Here is a 23,700-nt window from a genome sequence, read left to right on the forward strand (position 1 = left end):
ATGACATCACAGGAAAGTTCCCTATAAACTAGAATTCTTATCGTAACCTCCCACTTCATTCCCTCTGTGTCCCAAATTGATATTGATTCATATTGAAGCCCTAACCCCCAATGTGATGTTATTTGGAGGTAGGGCCTTTGGAATGTAATTAGGTTTAGATGAGGTCATGAGGGTAGGGCCCACATGATGGGATCAGGGTCCATAAGATGAGGAAGACTGATCAGAGCTCACTCAGTCCCCACCACATGAGGACACAGCAAGAAGGCAGCTGTCTGCAAGCCAGGAAGAGGGTCCTCCCCGGGGAACCAAAGCAGCCTGCACCTTAACCTTGGACTTCCCCGTCTCCAGAACTATGAGAAATAAATGTCTGTTGTTTAAGCCACGCAGTCTATGGTATTTTGAAATGGCAGCCCAAGATAACTAATACACCCTCCCAGACCAAAGTCTCAATCTGAGACAGCAGCTCTCTGAGCAATCTCTAAGTTGCACACATATGGTACTGCCAGTGTTGTCTATGGCTAGAAACACCAAGTCAGGATCTCCGGGTAATTTTCCAGCAAGGAGGCCTTGTCTAAGTCATAAACACCTTTGGAACAAATTCAGGGCAATATATTCTGGACTTTAGTCTTCCAATTCTTAATCCCTACATAACTGCCACAAAACACCACCAGAACTTTTTGCTACTTGGACATATTCTTAGTTTTATATCAGCATGATAATGGCGCATTTGACTTGTGTCCTATACAGAATTTAATTGCATGTTTCAGTTTTAAATATGTGATGAACCTTACATGCAAGATGGCTCAAATTCATCAGTCGAGAGATGTTTCTATTAATATTAATATATTTTTTCTAGTTTCCATTACCAACTGATATGAATTGATACCAAACCTTGAGTCCTCCTAGGGCAACCATCACAATGTTTCTGCCAGATCTTCCACCCCTGACTGACCCATCCAGCTCTTGCTATTCTGCTTGTCCAGCTCATTGTATTTATTCATTCTTTTTTTTTTTTGGCCGCACCACATGGTAGATGGGATCTCAGTTCCCTGACCAGGGATCAAACCCGCGCCCCCCTGCATTGGAAGCACGGAGTCTTAACCACTGGACCGCCAGGGAAGTCCCCATCTATTCATTCTGTAATGAATATATCATTTTATGTCTCAAGAAAGAACCAGCACTGGAAAAACATAGCCTTTCTAAGGATGGAGAGAGGAGAGTGAGGCTTACGCAATAGCCAAGGAAATAACGGAAGCAGAAAATAGAGCCAGAAAATAGTGCTGAGCTTAATCTGCCCCTCCTGCTGGCTTCCTGGAGAATGAAGAGAGGCAGCAGTCTGGTAGGAGTACAGGGAAGTGACAGAAAGATCTAGATGCTCCTCTCCAACTCAGGCTTCAGCAGTGCAATAGGATGAGGGCATTCGTGAAGCTTAAGAACCCAAACTAGTTCAGTCCAAACAGGTCCCCCAGCAAGTTCAGAATATCAACCTCCAAAAAGGTTTCACCTGCCCATCCTTTATAAAGTGAAAAGATTCAACACGTTCTTATTGTTCTTACAAGCAGTGTTCATCTCAAATATTGGGAAAACAAATGTTCAAATATTTAAATTTCACATGAAGAGGAAAATATAGAATTCACAAGAGTTTTTAAAGAAATATACCTTATTCCATTCACTTGTGATTCGTAATATAATGCAGTAATCATTCCCTATTTTCAAGGGTGCATTATAATATTTCCCATAGTACAGCCTGTCTCCAATAGATATCTCCATGGCATCATCGGGAACATCCTTGGCCAGCAGTTCTGCCGTCACATATCCATCAGCACCAGAAGCATTGCTAAAGAATGAGGTAGCCTCTTCAGAATCACAAACAAATGTGCTTTGGAGGGCCAGGGGAAGCACTAACACCTGATATGAACTGGAAGAGGAAAGAAAATGTCTATCAGATCCTTGCTTGGGGGATTCGTTCATTCATTTATTCGTATTTGTTGAGCACCTGCTATGAGATCAACACTTTTCTAGACACTGGAGATGCAACACTTGATAAAAGTCCTCACCCGTGTGGGATTTATGGTCTGACAGCTCCCACAGTCATGGAACTCCAGTTGGAACCAACAGTGTTAATGCCAGATGACACTGGGTGAGGGATCTCTCCAAGTTCTGGCTGCAGATGGCTATCTGGTAAATCCTCTTTAGCTGGGAGAAGTTGCTGCACGTATAACTGCCCGGAGCATATGTGTCTTAAAGTTGATCTAATCAGTGTTTTTCACATGGGCAAATAAAGCCCAGCTGTGGAAAGAGTTTAGCAGTCACATGGAGGCCAAATGCCTACAAGAGTTAATGCACTAAGTCTGCAAAAAGGCTCCACGCAATCACATGGGGTACCTAAAACGGAACTCATGTGATTTACATTCCCTCCAGTTCACGTACTGATACCAAAGTTCCTGTGAAATGAACGAGAAGCATGGAGTACAGATCACCATGAGTTCATCTAGTCTGACAATATCCTGAAAGAGCCGGAAAGGGGAAAATCTCATATGTTCCCTAGATGTGGACAAAGAAACACGCTAGCAATCAGGTGTCATTTTTGTCATGTGTTTTAGTATTATTTATCCCACCAAATAGAAAATCTGTCAGTGAAAGGAAGTGTAAGAACAAAAACACTCTGAGAATGAATCACGCCTTTCTTTTTATTCACATCTATTCGGGACTCATCTTCTGCCTCTAGTATAGTAGGTGTTGGGATGTCTGCTTTTTCTATCAGGCTTGATAGCAGGGATTTGAATGATTTACTCTTTTTTTTTTTTTTTTAAGTTCATAGGTGTGCTTTTTTTTTTTTAACATCTTTATTGGAGTACAATTGCTTTACAATGGTGTGTTAGTTTCTGCTTTATAACAAAGTGAATCAGCTATACATATACATATATCCCCATATCTCCTCCCTCTTGCATCTCCCTCCCACCCTCCCTATCCCACCCTTCTAGGTGGTCACAAAGCACCGAGCTGATCTCCCTGTGCTATGTGGCTGCTTCCCACTAGCTATCTATTTTACATTTGGTAGTGTATATATGTCCATGCCACTGTCTTCGTCCCAGCTTACCCTTCCCCTTCCCCGTGTCCTCAAGTCCATTCTCTACGTCTGCGTCTTTATTGAATGATTTACTCTTGTATCCTTGCAAACCCTTGCACAGTTCTTTGGCTGTGACTGATTCCTCACTAATGTTTCTTGAGTTGAAATTTCAGTAAAGGAGAAAAACATGCATCAGCACCAAATACGATTAGGGTAATTTCCAAAACTCATTAGCACACATAATTCTATTTTACCAATAAGTATACGCTTCCTGCTCCACATTCGTAATGCCCCATCTCCTGCTTCCTAAGAGCTCATGAGTTACTATGTTAAGAAAAGGGAGTCCTCCCCAACAGCAGGTTTTGGATTTGGAAACTATCCACCAACCAGGCTCCCCAAATTCCTAGGTGTCCTCAGGCCCCTGATTTCCACAAAGTTTCTGGGTTCACTTTCAGCATAGGGCTTTCTACAAAAGGGACAAAGTAAAGCCTGCAGGGCAATGAGTTGTCACTGCCATCACCAGTAAACATTTACTAAGCCTCCACTGCCAACAACGGAACACTTATAACAACAAACTTTCCTGGGGACTTGAAGACATCCCTATGAATCATGGCCGCAGGTAAGAAAGTAAATACGCAGCAGACTCCATGCTGTCCGTAAGCACATCTTCAAGTCCCTCTCATCTTTCCATGTAGGTGGTAATATTCAAGTGCAAGTTCAAGGCTCACCTGAACTCTTTTGGTTCTGAACGTTGCCCAGTAGAGGCACCATTCATGACGCGTAAAGCAGTCTCCCCAATTAGCATGATCATAATCACCCAAGTTGCTTGATAGTTGTACAAATTCCCAGCCCCCATCCCAGACCTACTGAATCAAAATCTCCAGTAGAGTCTGGGAATTCATACAGCTGATAAAGCACCCCAGGTACACTGGTAATCTGGCAAGTGTGGGAGACACTAGCATTAAGAGAGCCCAGCCACAGGCTGCCTCATCCACCCAAGATCACCAAGCTAAGGAAGGGAGGTGTGGCCCCAGAGCCCCTGCTCCACCATGTGCCCAAGGCACTGTCCCCTGACAATGTACAAGGCAGACTCCGGCCTGTCAGACACTGGCGGTGCTGTTACCCCCAGCTCAAACCAGGTAGTCGGGCCAAGAAAACCCCCCAATTGCCTGCTGGTAATTAGCCCCGATGACATTGGGGAAGCAGTTGTGGCTGTTTAGAGCATGACTGCTCTAGAAGGACTTCTCCCCTCTTTCTCACCACCACCCTCCCTTGAATGACTCACAGCTCTCCACTTCCTGTTTTGGAGGCACTGGCCGGCACAGAGCCACAGGATAGACTGTCATTTGGCTTTTCTTTCTGCCTTACATAATCATCTGGTCTAAATATCACGTACGTCTTGCAAATTCTCTCAGGCAGTGAGATCACAACTTCTGTTCTCCTTATAGCAACAGAATTACAATGCCTTCCAGTAACTTGTCAGGAATCAAGAAACAGAACAACTTAGGCCATATCCATGCCTGGAAAGACTTTTGAGCACTTACTGAACTCAAACTAATAGACACAAAAAGCTCAAGTTTCATTACAAATGGACACACATAATATCGATAGACTTTCCTTTTTATAGTTTTGTGATACCTCATGAATTTTACCTTGATTGTACAGCAGGGTCATAGACTGAAGGGTCAGGAGAGACATAGGCAGTGTAAGTTAGGTCAAGGAAACAGGTTGTTGCCATCTCCTTGATTTGTTACTGTCAGTAAGTTACTCATCTCTCCAGGCAAACCTCAATTTTCCTCTCTAAAAAGGGAATACTTCTGCTTTCCTAATCCTGCCATGACCTTTGTAAATAAAAAGCTTAATTGCCCACAAGGTAGTCCAGCAACTGAGGTCAATTAATTCCATCCTAATACCACCTGGAGTCCCAGAAGCAGTTGTTAACAATGCAGTGTCTTGCTCACATCTCAATACAAGAATGAATTAGAATTATCCAAATGACTCTTCCAGAAATCACTACACACATGGGAGTAGGGGAGGGAGAGGGATGGACTGGGCATTTGGGGTTGGTAGATGCAAACTATTACTTTAGAATGGATAAACAACAAACTCCTAATGTATAGCTCAGGGAACTATATTCAATATCCTGTGATAAACCATAATGGAAAAGAATATTTTAAAAAAGAATGTCTATATGTGTATAACTGAGTCACTCTGCTGTACAGCAGAGATTGTAACAACATAGTAAATCAACTATACTTCAATAAATAAATAAATAAATAAATAAAAAAGAAAGCACTACACACCCCCCAAGGTCATCCTTAAATAAAGGAAAATATATTCTGTCTTTGGTAAATGAAATGATGCTTCTGATCCACCATCACTAAAGGATGTACCTGGAGGCGTGAGTGCCAAGTGATAGCCTGACATGTCACGGGCACCCAACCAGTGCTCATCTAATGACCAAAGGAACGGATTTAATTTCTCGAGCTCAGCTGCCCAAATACTTGTCTCTGGTCCTTTACAAGTCTCTCTATTCATTAGGGAGGGTGCTAGTTGGAATTAAAGGCCCAGTCTGTACCCAAGGAAACAAAAAATGAGGCACTGACTGCACTGACTCAACTACTCCAGTGCAGCCACCTAAAGAGAAGTCTCCTCCTCACTCAAACCAAAGTTTTCAAAACTCTCCATGGAGATCACTGGGCAGCCATGGAAAAGAGGCCTCTACTGACCTGATGGGTCCATTTTTCTCCTTGGCTTTCCTCAGTCTCAGGCGTGGTAAAGGCCCTCCGTGCACAGTGAAAAAGTCTACTTCCGGAAGGGGAGGCTCTGAAAACATGTTGAAAAGAAGAAAGGGGGTATGATCAGAACGAGCAGAAGCATGAAAAAAGTGGTCCTCATGGGGCATCAAGAGGAAAGTTTTCATGTAAGAAGAGATGAGCAAACTCAGACACATGCTCTGACGTGGATGAATCTTGAACACATTAGGCTAAATGAAATAAGCCAGACACAGAAGGACAACTATTGCATGATTCCACTTACGTGAAATATCTGGAACAGGTAAATCCATAGAGACAGAAATAGATTAGAAGTTGCCAAGGGTTGAGGGGGTGTGTAGGAAATGGGGAGTTATTGTTTAATGGTCAACAGAGTTTCTGTCTGGGGTGATGAAAACATTTTAGAAATAGATAATGGTGATGGTTTACAACATTGCAAATGTACTTAATGCCAATAAATTGTGTCCTGAAAAATAATTAAAATGGTACATTTTATGTTGTATATATATTATTACAATTAAAAAAAAATGATGCCCCAGCACTGACAGACGGTGGATGCTGTGGGCATTTCAATTAACTTGGCAAATAGGTTCTTATTTGGTGGGGAGACCAGCTTATCAGACTTCTAGATCCTTTAGGAACAGTTTATTTTTTATTATTATTATTATTATTATTATATATATATATATATTTTTTGGCTGCGCCGTGCAGCTTGTGGGATCTTAGTTCCCCCACCAGGGATCGAACCTGTGCCCTCGGCAGTGAAAGCACGGAGTCCTAACCTCTGGACCACCGGGGAATTCCCTAGAATTCTAGATCCTTTATAATCACACAGCTGTCTGTCCTTATCTTGCTCTCCCCAGCAACCAGATTTCCCAAATAGATATTCCACAGGGAGGAGAATGTTGGTTGATTGGTTGACACCAGCGTTCTAGCATCTAACTGGGAGTTATATTCATGGTATAGATGTACCAGCTGCCACTCTGCCTTGTGAGTAACACAGCTTACATGTGTTGGGCACACAACACATATATAGATGTGTCCTATATATGCCTCATCTCATTTAATCTTCTCCACAGTGCTATCAAGTGGATGAGATTTATAAAGGGAGGGAGGAAGAGAGAAAGAGAAAGAATAAAATATGACCCCCCCCTCCCCTGAAATTCCTCTGAATCCTGCCACAGTGAAATTAGCACTAAGAGGCCAAAATAGACACTCAAGACTCTATTTACCCAATTAGAAAATAGCTTTGGGGCAAAAATTCTCAATTCAAATTATAATAAATAAAAACTTAGACCTTCCTAGATAATTTTTAAAGCTCTACTGAATATGTTATTCATACACTGTCTTTCAACAAATATTTATTAGCCACCTCTATGCACCTCTATGTGAGGCTGGGAGAAACAACTATGGAAGATGGTTTCTGCTTTCCAGGAGCTCAGAGTCTAATAGTGGAGAAAGTCTTATAAACAGGCAGTGCTTGGAACTACGATAAAGTTCCACGAGAGGGTGGTGGGAGTGCAGAGGAAGAACACCAAGGGCAGGGGGGTGAGCCTATCAAATACAGAAACAGACATACGCAGGGGCAGTAGGTGAGAGAGAGTGTGGGCAGAGACAGAACTGCAGGAGTTCAGTGTGCCCGAAAGGTTGAGTCCCAGCTGGGTAGAAGCGGGCAGTAAAGTGAGACGTGTGAGTATAGGTCAGATCTGAGGTCCTAGAAATAATGAGAAGCCATCTAACGATTCTTAGCAGATGTGTATTTTAGAAATACAATTTGGACCGCCTGTTGGAGGATGAATTGGAAAAGAGCAAAAGCACAGATTCTCCAAAATCTAGGTAAGAAGTGCCTGAGGTCTGAAGCGAGTGATGGCACTCGGAAGGGAGAAGAGGGGGCAGATGGAGGAGACACGTGGGGCAGAGATGGAACGGAAGATGGTGGAAGATAAGGAAGGGGAAGGAATCTGGGCTTTGGTTTTGGCCACTGAGTCAGTGGTGACGTCATTCATCAAGGTCTGCAGGGAAGGTTCAGACGCAGCTCACTTCTAGACCTGTTAAGTTTGAAGTGCTTGTGAAATCGTCCAGCAGGCAGTAAGAAATGTGGGTCTAGAGCTTAGGAGCAAACCGTGATGGTGATATGGAGTCAGTCATCAATAGAAGAGGCTATGGCTGCCCAGGGGGAAGGTATAAACGCATCTGAGAAGAGATGCGGGCCTAGGGCGACCACCAGGAAACCCAGGCATCTAAGACCAGGTGGACGAGTGAGAGTCCCCTCTAGCTCTTATTAAACAGTGCTAAGTCTAGAATTTCTTCCAAAGTCACCCAGATACGCCACACAAATTATGTTTTCCATAAATCCGTGGGTTTGTTACGGAACAATCCCCCACCTACAGTTAAGACCTCACACTACGGTGTTGAAGGTCTATGCTGTTTCCAAGAGGTGTCCAGAAAGAGATTCCATAACTGACACCCCTGAGGAAGACAACGGCCAGCTTCCTGCAGCGGTAATGGGGAGAGGGGAAAATGCAGTTTAAAAACCCCCACCAGGTTCCCCAGGGAAATGTGAGCATTTGAGTACAGTAAGTCCCCTGCATACAAACAAGTTCCGCTCCAAGAGTGAGTCTGTAAGTCCAATTTGTTCGTAAGTCCAACAAAGTTAGCCTAGGTACCCAACTAACACAATCGGCTATATAGTACTGTACTGTAATAGGTTTATAATACTTTTCACACAAATAATACATAAAAAACAAAGAAACCAAAAATAAAGAAAACATTTTTAATCTTACAGTACAGTACCTTGAAAAGTTCAGTAGTACAGTACAACAGCTGGCATACAGGGGCTGGCATTGAGTGAACAGGTAAGAAGAGTTGCTGACTGGAGGAGGGAGAGGAGGTGGGAGATGGCAGAGCTGAAGGATTGTCAGCAATAGGAGACGGAGGGCAAGCTGCAATTTTACTCACACCTGACGTTGATGGCACAGGTTCTGGTTCCTTGCTGGATTCAATTCTATTTACCCTCTTGAAAAAACGATCCAGTGATATCTGGGTATTAGCTCTTTTTTTTCATCATAGATGACATTATAGCACTGGATTGAATCCTGAACGGCTGTTGCAACCTTCGTGTACCATTCTACGTGCAGGTGCTGTGCCTCAAAAACTAACAGTGCCTCCTCACATAAAGGAAATCCCCTTGCCATTTCCTGTGTTGTGAATCTCTTCAGTTCTTCAGTTACTTCTTCTTCCTCTTGTCTCTCTTCATCCTTTCTCTGAGCCTCCAATTCCTGGTGCTTCTTAGCAGTACCAGCTACATCACCGCGGCTTTTATTCTTGCTTCTGGTCATCATGGGCTTGAAATAAAGATACCGTACTACTGTACTCTATACAGTTCTGTACAGTAAAGTACACAAAAGCACAACCACTTGTAGAGGATGCACGCATGTGACAATGTACGCCAGACACGTGAACTAACTTACATGATTGGACGTGCGAACGCACGTTCTCATCCTTGAAAGCTCACAACTTGAAGGTTCATATGTAGGGGACTTACTGTATCTCTGCACTCAGCCATTCAGGCTATCAATGAAATGCCCTTTCATTCATGATGTTTTGTCATCACGGTAAAGTAAGTGGTTTTTATCACGCATTTCCTGTTTTCAGCCCAGAGGCAGATTAACTGTTTACTCTTTTCTGTGTGAGAACTCTCCTTAGGCTCAAGTTATTCCTCTGTTTGCTCTTCTCTGAGATTAATAACTCCAGGTCCTCTAATCTCTTGGCTAACCTTTTAAAACCACCAGGTTTCTCACCCACCCCAGGAACAGCAGAACGAAGTGCTCGCCCAGCTTGGCGAAGGCGGGCCCACAACGGGGGCAGGAAGGCCATCGCCTGCTTGTTCCGTGGCACGCTGCCCCTTTTCAGCCCCAGCGTCATTCTTGCCATTCTAAATGTGCCACTACCACGCAGCTGATTCCATCAACACGTGACTTCTAGGCTGCTTTCTGCTCTGCCTGCTCAAGGCCTTCCCCACCTTGAAAACAGTGTGCCTTTTCTCTCGAATGTGAAAGCCTGGACTTCATCAGGCTGGTTCTTCGCCACATTTTTGGGTTTAAATAACCTTAACTTCCAGCCATATTTTCCAAGATGCTGTTTCCCATCCCCCAAACTGCTGTCTATGGCAGATCTGCTCTCCTTTCCATCGGCTTCATTACTGATTTAAACCAAATCAGACCCAAGGCAAGAAGTGGGTCGTGTCTAGGCTGGAGTTCTTTCACCCTGAGTATGTGAGATGAGGGGACATACTCATTACTACCCTTAGGTGTCAACAGTATCCATTCTCTACTAGAAGCAAGTGACAAAGGAAATGATGGAGGCTACCATCTGAGAAAACTTTGAAGAGTCAGGAAAAAAGCAATGAAGCAGGACTTGTCCTACAAAATATTAAATATACTATAAATTTACAATAACTGAAATAGGAAAGTACAAGCACAGGATAGGCAAAGCAATGGAAGAAGCTAGACAATCGAGAAAGAGACCCAAATAAATAAATGAGAATATAGTGTGTGGCCTGGACAGTCATTCCAAAGGTGATGGGGAAACTGGCTTATCATCTGGGGGAAAAAAATTACCATGTAAATTTAGCCTTATACACGCATTTAAACAAATTCCAAATGGGTCTAACCTTCAATGTGAAAAGCAAAACCATTAAGAAGCATTTGAAAATAGTAGAGAATAAAAATTATTGATCTGATTTTCAGGGTGGGGAAGGCTTTTCTTGGCATGACCAGAGGCAGAAACTATAAAAGAATCAATAGAATTGATTACATGAAAACTTAAAATGTCTAAATGTCAAAAAGAATATTGACAAGAAAATTAAAGAGTAAATAACCTGGGGGTGTAATACGTATAACAAAAGATTAAAACCATTAATGTAAGCAAACTATTAAAATCAATGAGAGGAAGGAGGTAACAGAAGTGCAAATGTGTTAAAATTCCTCTAAAACCCATTAAAATGAACCAAAAAAAAAAGTAAAAGAAAATTTTATCTGCACTAAATCTAAACAAAGGTCGCAACCTTATGCTATAAACTTCAAGTAAATGCAAGGAACTAATACATATAAATAAATATATAAAAATAAAGACACCCAATGGTTCTTTTCTAATCCTCAGCATCTCCCCAACTGGACCACGGCCCCCACTCAAGGCATGAGAAATTGAAATCGATGGCAATAGAGCAAATGGAGCTTACACCATAAGTCATCAGATATCACAAGGTGAGCTGCATCTCCCCCATCAATAAGGTTATGAGACTTGGCTTCCCAGGAAGAAGGAACAATCTTCTTTTTATCTTTATCTCCCCTTCAGCACTTGGCACCGGTCTTTGTACATAACCAATCAATAGGTATTCACTGAATTAAGTTGTTAAGTTGCAGCATACCCTTCCCCCACTTCTATAACACACAGAAACCCCGGTTTTTAGGCTTCTGATGTAAAGAAACTTTCCCATCCATATTTTGTAAAAAGCTAGCGTTAATATAGGAACATAACACATCCAGCCCATTTTCCTCTGTGGTGTACCATCTTGTCTCAGTGGGGCCTCAGCAGGGATGCAGATGCTTTCAGTGAGAAGAGTGGGGAGATATCCATCCCCATATAGCCATTTCCTTGAGAGGCTAGGTTTTGATTTGAAGCTGGAAAGTAGTTGGGAGATTTCTGGGGATGAGAGGAACAGGTGGCCCATGGAGGTACAGAAGGACATGTGTGCCTCCCTCCTGGCCTGACTTAACATTAGGTCCTCAGATGTCAAAGAACCTGTGTCCGTGAAAGACTTTGAGAGAGCCTGGACGAAGAAAAACAGTTGGGATGAAGGCCAACTCCTCTCCTAACCTCCGGGGCAGTTCCTACCCACTCGGAGCCAGGGGAAACAGCAGGAATAAGCGTGGTACCCTGGAACCAGCCTGAGGAGACAAAGTCCTCACTGAGGACACAGGAGTGCACAGTCCTTGGATGGTTTGTGGAAGAGAAGCTCACAGCAGAAGAACGTCAAGACACCTGGTCCTGCACGGTCCTTCCTGAGGACACTTAACAGTAAGAGAGGAGGGGTCAGAGGAGGGGGCAGTGGTCCCCAGCCCTGTAGGGGGAATTAGAGCTATCCTGACTGGACCTCTCTGTTAGAGGGATAGCCTGAGAACGCTTGGGACATACCTGTGTTTTCAGTGGCTTTCCTGAACATCTGAAAAAGTACATTGTTTTTCTTATTATGAATGCAGGTAGAGATGGGAAAGTTCCCGTGTACATTGCCAGCCTTGGTATTGAAGGTGGACTTGGGAAGGAATGATTTCCTTTACATATTCGTTTCCCTTTTCTCTTCCAGCATTCTTGGTTCCATAATAAACATTCAACCTCAAATGATCACCACATTGTGTGGAATAAGTGGTTTATCTTTACATTCCTGCAGGCACTTGCTTTCTCTCTCTCTCTCTTTCTCTCCCTCCCTCCACTTCCCCCTCTCTGGTTCTCTCCCTCTCTGTATGAGAAGAAAATTTTGCCTACAAGCTTTTTGACTTGGCTAGAAAATAGCATAACCAGTGTGGGGCAGCTCTTCTGACCCTTTGGGTCTACATCAAGAATGAAAGTTTGTTCTTACATAAGGGAGTATAAATGGTGGCACTATTCTGATGAATTCCCATCAATGGGCTGCCTGTGGAAGCACGTGGGCCATGAGTCAAAAACACTGTGATAGCCTCTCCATCTTACCACCTTTCTCACCAGCACCTTCTTCCATTGCCACCTCAACACTTGCCTCTGTCCTTCAACATTCCAAAAGCTTTCACTCTCCTCTGAGGTCAGCAATATATTTAAAGCACTCGTTTTCATCCTGTTCCCATCAGTAAGATTTAGCTTAATGTAAGACACTCAGAAGGGAAATTCCATTCACTTTTCTTCTGGGAAATCAGCTGCTGCGTATTCCACGTCCAAACCCCTTGCCTCACATTTCTGGTAAAATTCAGAAGTTCACAATTTTGCTGAAACAAAGCCACATCTTAGGCAAAAAGGCATACCTCTTCACATCAATATATGGTTCTCTTATTAAAGAGAGGGCTTGGGGTTTGTTCTTATTTTATTTGTTTAGTTACTCTTTCATAAGATCTTAACAACTTGAATTTTCACACTTTTTAAAAATTGCTAGTTCTTTAAAGTAGAGTGAAAAACATGCAGTCGTGGTTTCAGTGAACTTAAACAGCTCCACAGTGTCCCCTGGTGGCCATGAACACAGACACAGGGTGCTTGAGCTACGGGGCAATATTTAGCGTACAGAACAAGGTAGAAATAAGTGTCTCATCGAGATGAAACTCCCTCTCCCCAACTCAAAAAATATGAAATGCTAATGTGAATCAGCAACGCAAACCATCCAAACATGAGAAGGACCAAAGAGTAGGAGACTGAATAGCTATCCATTTTGACGTCACCATGGGAAAAAATGCCCAAATTGAACATCTCTTTCCAGCCCCAAAGCTGGTGAATTCTTTTTGGTCTAAAGCCTTTATTAACTAACCAGGCATTTCTTCAATGCCAATACCACCCGCTGGCCATTTGGGGGTTAGCCCTCGTATGCATTCATTACAAAAATATTCTTTTGTTGTGCTATCATTGTCCTTACGTGTGCTCACACTGTCCTTATGTGTTGGGGATTCAATGTAGAGCACACAGACAAAAACCTCTGTCTTCAAAGAGTTCCTATTTTAGTAGGGGAAAATAAACAAGTAAATTTTAAAATACAAGTCCTGAAAACGAGTTCTATGAAGAAATTCAAGCAGAGGAAATGGATAGAGTGATGGGGTGGCAATGGGAGATGATTTTTGAAAGGATGGGCAGGGAGAGGCTCTCTAGGTAATGGCACTTGAGCAGAAACCCGAGTGATTATAAAGAAGCCATGTGGAGAGAGTGTCCCACGAAGATTAAGCAGCAAATGGAAATACCTGATTGCAAGAACAAGTTTGACCTGTTTGAGAAATAGCAAGGAAGGATGCTGCTCCTTAGTGAGAAAGGGAGAGGGCAGAGGGAGATGAGGTCAATGAGGTAGGCAGGGGCCAGACTCCATGTTCCATGGTAAGGAACGTGGATTCCGTTAGAACACTAATGCAAACTCATAGGACCATTTTGAGCTGGGGATGACATGTTCTTATATGCATTTTTAAATTAATTTTTATTGGAGTATAGTTGATTTACAATGTTGTGTTAGTTTCAGTTGTACAGCAAAGTGAATCAGTTATACATATACATACGTCCACTCTTTTTTAGATTCTTTTCCCATATAGGTCATTAGAGTATTGAGTAGAGTTCCCTGTGCTATATAGTAGGTCCTTATTAGTTATCTATTTTATATATAGTAGTGTGTATATGTCAATCCCAATCTCCCAATTTATCCCTCCCTTCCTTTCCCCCTGGTAACCATGAGTTTGTTTTTTACATCTGTGACTCTGTTTTGTTAATAAGTGCATTTGTACCATTTTTTTAGATTCCTCATATAAGCAATATCATGATATTTGTCTTTCTCCGTCTGACTTAATTCATTCAGTATGACACTTTGAGTGATGTTTTTAAAGTTATGGTGAAGATTAAGACTTAGGGCAGCAGGTGATAGGCAACTGTGAAAACAGGGAGAAGAGTTAGAATGCTATTGCAGGAGTCCAAGCAAGAAGTTGCTGGCTTGGATTAGGTTGCTAGTGGTAAAGGCAAAGGCGGAGAGAAGTGGTTGGATTCAGAATGTTTATTTCAGAAACAAGCCAGCTTGTTGATGGACTAGAAATGGTGGGAGAGATAGAATCAATTATGATTCCTTTTTGGCCTGAGCAGTTGGTGAAAAGGAATGCCAATAACTGAGATAGAGAAGCCTGGGTGGAAATGGATTTGGGGGTGAGGGAAGAGGTGAGAAATCAAAAGTTCTACTGGGTTTGCCTATTAGATGTTCAATAGGATATGTTTAGGAGACAGGTGGATACATGAGTCTGGAGCTCAGAGGAGAGATTGGGACTAGGATACATATTTGGGAATGCTCAGCACATAGGTAATGTTTATAGCCATGAAACTGGTAGAGATCGCCTAGACAAAAAGAGTAAATAATGAAGAAAAAGGAATAGAAGAAAGCGAGGGGCGGGGCATCAATAAAAGTATTCGGTTGGCCAAAAAGTTCATTTGGGTTCTGTGGAAGCTCTTATGGCAAAACCCGAACGATATTTTTGGCCAACCCAATAGATGGACCTAGTGAAAAAAAACTGAGAAGGAGCAGCCAGCAAGGTAGAAGGATCCAAAAGCCAAGAGAAAAGGTGTTTCAAGGATGGAATGCCAAATGCTGTAGAGAAAATCATATAAGAACAAAATCGGGCAGTGGGTTTTGCAAGATGGAGACACTTCCAGTAAAGCATTGAGGACAAATGCCTCTGGCCTGGAACCAGTTACAGAAAGAAGAGGAGGTAAGGATGTGGAGCCTACACAACATTCTTTCAAGGAGTTTTACTGTAACGAGGGGCTGAGAGAAGGCAGAGTAGCTGGAGGGAATATGGGATCAAAAGAAGTGTGCTTATCTTTTCTATGTTTTCATTTGAAAATGAGATATTACAACATGCTTGTGCAGTGTTGGGACTAATTCTTTACTGGAGGGAATTGAGGATGAGGCAAGAAGGGATGACGGGGTTGATGGAGGATTCGCCTTAGGAGTGGGGACAAGAGAGAAGATAAAATATAGGTTCTGCATGAAGGCAACAATGGGAGATTTGGGAGTGGAAAGTCCTCACTTGATTACTTCTTTTTTTTTTTTTAATTTTATTTATTTATTTATTTTTATACAGCAGGTTCTTATTAGTTATCTATTTTATACATATTAGTGTATATACGTCAATCTCAGTCTCCCAATTCATCCCACCACCACCCCCTCACCTGATTACTTCTAATTCCTCAGTGAAGTAAGAAACAAGAAGCTAATAGTCTGAATATTAACTCAGAGTGTGTGTGTTGGAGGATGGAGTGAGCATCACAGATTTGAGGAGACATGAGAAAATGAGTGAAAAGTGAATTTTCTAGGGGACTAGAGTGGGACTGCCAGTCATTTTTCCCTGAGAGTAACCTACTCTTAAGGTACTTGTAACAGAATAACAATTAAATATGTTATTGAGAAAGAAAAAGTAATAGGAAAAATTCTTTTTAAGTATGAAATATTTTAAATATCCAGAAGGAATTTAACCAACACTCATGTACACACTACCCAGATTTCTTCAATGCTCCTATTTTGTTTCAGGTACCTTTTTAAGAAATAAAACATTGCAGTTCAGGCTGCAGTCCCCTTAGTTCCCCTCTCCAATTTCACATCCTTCTTCCTCTTTCTCTTAAAGCTCATTATATAAAGACTGAAAGTAATAGTGTGCCTCTTTATTTGAGCCTATACAGCTCTGCGGTGACTTCGTTCATCCAAATGCTGTTATTCAAGATTTACCTGCTATCTGCGTTGTCAGGGAGATGACCGCAGGAAGTTCAGAAGACAAAGCCTGGATGCTGACACTGTAGTTGGTACCTGGCCTCAGGTCCAAACAAGTCTCAGGAGCCTGGCTGCTGGCAGTGATATTAAAGACCATTTCCTGGGCAAATTCCTTCTGATACCATCTCTGGCCCCAAATGTGGAACTAAAACATAGAAAAGTTCACCAGGTGAATTGCTAGCTTGAAAGGCTCTGAATGCCTGGATACCTACCCTTTCTCTCACACTCTCTTACTCTTGACTCTAAAGTTCCTTCAGAAAGTGAAATACGGCAGGAAGCAAATATTAGAGTTGTAATACCGTAAATATTGTAATTACAATATTATCAGTATCATAAACATATTTTTAAATCAAAATGCACGAAAACTCGAGGCCCCAACACCGACAACTTTCTCTTTCTTGTTCTCACACATATAACGGCACATGCCCAATGTGAAAGTCTGTTGGCAAAACCACAGGAGCAAGACCAAAGAACAATTTCCTAGAGAGAAAATTAAGAATCTGAACTAAGGCTTCTCCCAGAGCAGAACGTGCATTAGGATAGGGGTCCCCAATCCCCGGACCGCAGGCCGGTACCAGTCCACGGCCTGTGAGGAGCCAGGCCACACAGCACGAGGGGAGCGGTGGACCGAGCGAAGCTTTGTCTGCTTTACCATCGCTCGCATTACCGCCTGACCCATCCCCCCACCCCCTAGCGGTAGAAAAATTGTCTTCCACGAAACCGGTCCCGGGTGCCGAAAAGACTGGGGACTGCTGCATTAGGGTAATCCTAGTCGGTTTGGTAAAACCTGGGAAGAGTTTTTCTCCTCTGCCCACCCCCTTCTGACATTCCCTACACTTTACTGTAACATCCCAGCACCTGGGCCAATACATGCACTTTTCTTCCTACTTAATTGCTTCTAGTTGCAGCTCATCCCATGGTCTTTACCTTTGTTACTCACAACCACATCTAGCTTTAGAAGTTCCCCTTGACTCTCCAGGCAACACATTCAGACCCTGATCAGAGGCACTGGTGTGGAGAGACACACCCATGCAAGAGCCACTGGCTTCCTTCCATGACACTGCCTGAACATCAGCTCTGCATCAGGCTATGTTGCACCAAGAACCTCTCATGATTTTCTCATCAATCCCCAAGGTCTCTGTCTTCAAATATGCAGCAGAAGTGCCCACTTTCTTGTTTCTTACTGCAATTGTCACTACAAATCTTCCACTGATAACGGCAGCTATATAAGTAGTTTTTTTGGTTTGTTGATATTTTTTGAACCTCCCACACAAGACAAACACCTATAAACAGAGTAACTTTCAGTAACTTACTAAATACATCTCCTCTATATCAGCTGTCTTCATACTTCTCCATCTCAAGCAGGTTTCATTAAATATTGAAATGTTACTGATGGTCTGTTTTACTGCAAGGGGAAAAGAATGAGAAATCAACTTACACCTTATACCAAAATACTACCTTTTAATCGAACAATATTCCAAGGATAAGCGTTTACAGAGGATGACTTCAGCAGTATTTTAATTTAGAAATCAGTGGTAGCAGTCCAAGAAACACCATTTTTATATTTATGTAAAAACACAGTCCTGATGAAAGATTTAAGATCAAAAGATACCCAGTCAGAGAATCCTTCTTAAAAAATTATTTAAGTCGATTCACTGCAAATTCCCTTGGTTTACTAAGCGAAAACAGCGACTCATTGTCCAGGCCTTGGACAACCTCATTTAGACAAACAAGCATCAGTTTGAAATTCTGAGCTGAGAGTAACATTTCGGCAGAGAACTGAGAATTACTCCTTGAGGAAATGAAAAAGTCTACCTCAAGCAGTCAGGCTTTTCATGATGAAAAGGGGGGAGTGGTCCCTCTCGGTTTGGGCTTCCTCATCTCTTATGATCAAAGAAGCATTCCTTGGTCTCTGCTCAATTTCATGGTAATGAATCCAAAAGACAGTTCAGTACTGGTACCATATAATACAGAGGCACATCCCCCAAGCTTTTTAAAATAAAGACTAGTTATTCAAACAACACTGTAATTCAACTGTACTTCAATAAAAAAATAAATTTTTAAAAAGACTGGTTATTCAAAGCTCTGGTATCAAAGGTTATTTCCTTCAATGATGATCCCTGTCCTTAAACTGAAAATAATACATCAGACTTGCTAAGAAGTTTCATAGGAACACTGTGATGATTAATAAGTGATAAAGACAACTCCCAAAGCACGTGAAAAAAAGGAAAATCTCATGGGAGCCAAACCTTTATTGTGTAAGCCCCTGGACCAACAGGTTCCTATGAATGAAGCCTAGTTGATAGATGTGACCCCTCTTTATGGATGGGGCAGCTTTGCCCAGAGAAAACCTGTTCCACAGGTCACAAGCTATTCTTCAAATGTTGTAAGACAGAGTAAGGAATAAAGTATGGATGATTCAGGATAAAGCAACCTTTAAGGAAGGTAAGGAAGATGGTTAGAGATAAGTAGTAGTGGCCCAAGGAAACTCACATTTATGAAACTTTCAAAAAGCATATAACTTCAATAGTATTTAAACAGTTCCAGACCATACAAAAAGGTAGAAAGTTTCCCAGTTCACTCAGTATGACTGGATAATCCACAATGCCCAAGGTGTACAAGGATGGCACAACCAATTACTAAACACACTATGCTAAATTCACGTATTAATATAAATACAAAAATAAAATATTAACAAATAGAAGTCAGCAGTACATTCAAAGAACAATACACTATAAACAAGGGAGATTTACTCCAGGAATACAGAGATGATCATTACTAGGAAAGCTATGAATAGATTGAAAGAGAAAAACCATATGGTCACTTTTATAATCATAATGGTTAATACATCTAATGTACATTCCTGCCTAAAAATCTTAGTAAACTAGGATTTAATTTGATAAAAACTCCTTGATTTAAAAGAATGTTTATTAGAAACCACAATACTCAGTGGTAAAACAATTTCTAATAAAGTTAAGAACAATCCAAGGATGCATGGTTTCACAGCTATTATTTAGCATTAGTCAGGAGATTCTAGACAATGCAGAACGAGGCAAGGAAAAAAATGAGCTATAAATACCAGAAAGAAAGGGAACAAATTATGCAACTGACAGTAAATTAAAAAAACAACAACTGAAAAACAAATATGCAATTGTTTGAAAACGACAGAAAAATAATAGGAATTTGGCAAAATGCACCCAAAGACAAGAACATAGAAAAACTAATCGTTTTCTACATATCTGTAAGCACAAGCATGGTAGGCTGAATAATGGTCCCTTCAAAGATGTTCACATCCTAGTCCCTGGAATCTGTAACCATGTTACCTTACATGGCATAAAGACTTTGCAAATGTGATTACAATAGGGAGATTATCCTGGATTATCCAGATGACAAGGGTCTTTAAAAGAGGGAGACAAGAAGATCAGGGCCAGAGAGAACTTAAGGTTGAACTGATGAGCTTTAAAGATGGAGGATGGGGCCACAAGCCAAGGAATGTAGGCAGGGTCTAGAAACTGGAAAGGGCAAGGAAATATATCCTCCCTTTGAGACCCCACAATGAACACAGGCCTGCTGACACAAATAAACTAAAACCACAAATAAAATATAATAGAAAAATTAAAAGATTTCTATTCACAAGAGAAGAAACCATGAACAAACTTCAAATACCTAGCAATAAATGTAACTAGAAATGTCCAAGACTTACAAGAAGATTTTTTCCCCCCAGAAGGACATAAAATAAAACAATAAAGAGAAAATGCCACATCCTTGAATGGAAAGATTGAAAAGTGAAAAGATATCAATTCTCCACCAATTAATCTGTAAGTGGAATATACTTCCAATGGTGATTCCAATGGACCTTCTTGGAACGTGATAAGTTTACACATTATTCAGTGAATAGAAAGTTCTCACCATGTGCCAGGCATGCTTTGGGGCTAAGGATAAAGTGGTGAGAAAACAAAGTCCCTGCACCTAATGGAATTCATTCTAGTGAGAAAGGCAGAAAATAAACAAGTGAAAAAATAAATTTTAAAAATATAGGGCTTCCCTGGTGGCGCAGTGGTTAAGAATCCGCCTGCAAATGCAGGGGACACGGGTTAGATCCCTGGTCTGGGAAGATCCAACATATGCCGTGGAGCAACTAAGCCCGTGCACCACAACTACTGAGCCTGTGCTCTAGAGCCCACGAGCCACAACTACTGAAGCCCACATGCCACAACTACTGAAGCCCGTGCAAGGCAACAAGAGAAGACAGCGCAATGAGAAGCCCGTGCACTGAAACAAAGAGTAGCCCTGCTCGCCGCAACTAGAGAAAGCCCACGCACAGCAATGAAGACGCAACACGGCCAAAAATAAACGAATAAAATAAATAAATTTATTTTTTTAAAGAATATATATATATATATAATTTTGTGCACTGGTAAAGACTATGAAAAGCGTCATACAAGAATAGAAAGGATGGTTATGGAAGGTCCTCTGTGGAGGTGATATGTGAGCAGAGACCTGAAGGATGAGTGAGTGAGCATCAAGAGTGGAGGAAGAGGGGTCAGACAGAGGGGGCTCCAAGGTCAAAACCCCACATGCAGGAATCAGCTTGGCATGCTCAATGAACAAAAAAACAATTACTGCTAAATTTCGGGGGGAAGAGTAATGAGAATAACAAGAAAAAAATTGAAATAAAAATATTGAAACAGGACAAAACCAGGTTTCAGTAACTACTATAAAGTTATGACAGTATTTCTCAACCTTTTTTCATTATAGCCCTACACGGAGCCTTTTTAAACATTTTTTCCCTAATCTTTCACACTTTATAAAATGTTAATACCACAGGTATGTATATGTTTCTTATTTACTATATGTTTATCTATGATTCATATATATAAATATATATATATATATATTTTTTTTTTTTAGTGTTAATTTCCTGGGGTTTTTTGTTTTTTTTGTTATTTTGGCTGTGTTGGGTCTTCATCGCTGTGCCCAGGCTTTCTCTAGTTGCGGCAAGGGGGGGCTACTCTCAGTTGCGGTGCGCGGTCTTCACATTGTGGTGGTGTCTCTTGTAGTGGAGCACGGGCTCTAGGCATGCAGGCTTCAGTAGTTGTGGTTTGCTGGCTCTAGAGCACAGGCTCAGTAGTTGTGGCGCACGGGCTTAGTTGCTCCACAGCACGTGGGATCTTCCTGGACCAGGGCTCGAACCCGTGTCCCCTGCATTGGCAGGCGGATTCTTAACCACTGCGCCACCAGGGAAGTCCTATGATTCATATATTAAAAGAATAATATTTTTCCACCCCTCGAGAAGGAATTTTTGCCCGTTTAGCTGATTTTGCCAGGGGGTGAATTGAGAATGCTAGAGTAAATTGCTAGTTTGTTGCTAGCAAAGGAATAAACAAAGAGGTCAATGGAGCAGAGCAGAACTCAGAAACGAATCTATCTATGCATCGGAATTTGTATAAGATAGGGGTGGACTTTCAAATCAGTGGGAAATAAACTGAGTTGGGAAATAGTTATCCATAGAAATAAACTAATATTAGATCCCCACCTTGACATACAGGCAAAAATGATTGCAACTGTAATAAATTTTTAGTTAGAAAATATAATAGAAAAGAAAATAGAAAAACAGTTCTATGATCTTGGTTAGGAAAGAAATAATAAGAAAACTAGGAAAAATTTTTTTTAATTTGACTAAATAAAATCTTAAATTTTCTTTATGGCAAACGATTCAACAACCTAAGTTTGAAAGACAAGCAACAAAGTGTGAAAAAAAATTGTAACATATTTGAAAAAGTTGATGGCCCTGATACCTAAAGAACACTTACCATGAAGAAAAATACCACCAACAACACAGGAAAAGGAGCAATAAATAGAAAAAGTGATTCATAGGAAAACTGTAATAGGACAATCAATAAGCAAAGAGGTACAAATTAAACCAAAATAAAATATGCTTTTCACTTATTAGGCCCTCAAACATTAAAAAACTGGAATATCCTGCATTGGTGAAGATGTTGGAAAACAGGTGTGTGTGTAAATTGATACAGTCTTTGTGGAGAGGAATTTATGAGGCTCTTTATCTTGGTAATTCCACTCTTAAGACTTAATTCTACGGAAATATCCTGCCCAATTATGCAAAGATACAGCACATTTCATCAAACCTAAGATACCATTCTTGTAAGATGCACTATTATTTTGTTTTATTAAGAAAGAAAAAATACTGCCAAGTAAATTCTGTCATGATTATATTCTTGTCTCAGAATTATTTTATACTGGTTGAAAGAGTTTTTTTCAGACCTATAGAAACATTAAAATTTTATAATATATAATAAAAGAAAAATCAAAAAAGTGATTGAGACACTCCTGAAATTTCTCCATATTCAGTATGTAACAATTATCAATCACTTTTCAATTAAGAGATATCAGTGTATATTTCCACAACCTATGTTCTATCCTGAGTCTTGGTGAAGCAGTATTTCTTTTAAATGTTCTATTTTCTTTTTCTTGCAAGCCATTCTGATGCTGACACCTGCTTTTATACATTGCTGATCTATTTCCATGGTTTTCTACATACACAATAACTTTTTGTTTCAATGTCAAATCATTGGAAAAGTTCTGAAAAAGTTTCAGTAAGCAAAATGTTAATATGTCACTAATGTCCATAACTAAATAAAAGTAGCAACACTGCAAGTAGCTATGACCAATTTGATACATACATGAGTAATGACAATTATGTTCATGGCAGCCACCTGACTGTAAGAATTCATAGATATTAGAATGTGAAAAAATGTGCCTCTGAGTACCAGCAAAACATAATATATGTAAGTATATTAAAAGTAGCATTGTCTATAACAACAAAAATTTGAAGGGGAAAAAAAAACCCTAAATATCCTTCCATAGTGGACGAGTTAATAAATTAGTGAACCTCCACAGTGGAATACTATGCTTCCCTCAGAGAAGGAGATGGCACTATAGGAACTGATACAGAAGTATGTCCACAGAATATTGTAAAGCCAAAAATGTTTTAAATAAAATAAAAAAGCAAGATGAAAAATGGTACATATATGATTGTTTTTTCTTAAAGGACACACACACACACACACATGCAAATATACATAAACATGTAATGTTACAATAATGGTGGGTCTGCAATTCCTTCTGCTCACAGAAACATCACACTGGTTAAGTTCAATTCCATCTTGGTCAGAGAGGGACTCTCACTCTAGGTCCCCTTCTCTCCATCCAAGGGTTCACAGTTTGAACCACAGGCAGGTTGAACCCATGCTGAGCTCACTGGGGAGAAAAGGATCCCCAGTAAGAATACAGCTCATCCTGAGTCCCTTCCTACC

At 41.0% G+C, this 23,700-nt stretch overlaps 1 protein-coding gene across 17 annotated transcripts in view; it reads right to left on the reverse strand.

Moving 5' to 3' along the window:
* SUSD1 (sushi domain containing 1) overlaps window positions 1–23,700 on the reverse strand; it is a 149,049-nt gene that overhangs the window by 43,471 nt on the left and 81,878 nt on the right. For 8 of the 17 annotated variants that reach the window (XM_059925303.1, XM_059925302.1, XM_059925306.1 and 5 more), the window contains exons 11-14: window positions 17,680–17,771; window positions 16,325–16,511; window positions 5,800–5,896; window positions 1,660–1,918 (exon numbers count right to left, since the gene is read on the reverse strand). In XM_059925303.1, the coding sequence (XP_059781286.1) occupies window positions 1,660–1,918; window positions 5,800–5,896; window positions 16,325–16,511; window positions 17,680–17,771 (635 nt within the window). The remainder of the gene's footprint in view (window positions 1–1,659; window positions 1,919–5,799; window positions 5,897–16,324; window positions 16,512–17,679; window positions 17,772–23,700) is intronic. The other 9 variants (XM_059925312.1, XM_059925318.1, XM_059925315.1 and 6 more) reach the window with 3 other exon arrangements.

The sequence above is a fragment of the Balaenoptera ricei genome, chromosome 6 (genome assembly GCF_028023285.1).
Source record: "Balaenoptera ricei isolate mBalRic1 chromosome 6, mBalRic1.hap2, whole genome shotgun sequence".
NCBI lineage: Eukaryota > Metazoa > Chordata > Mammalia > Artiodactyla > Balaenopteridae > Balaenoptera > Balaenoptera ricei.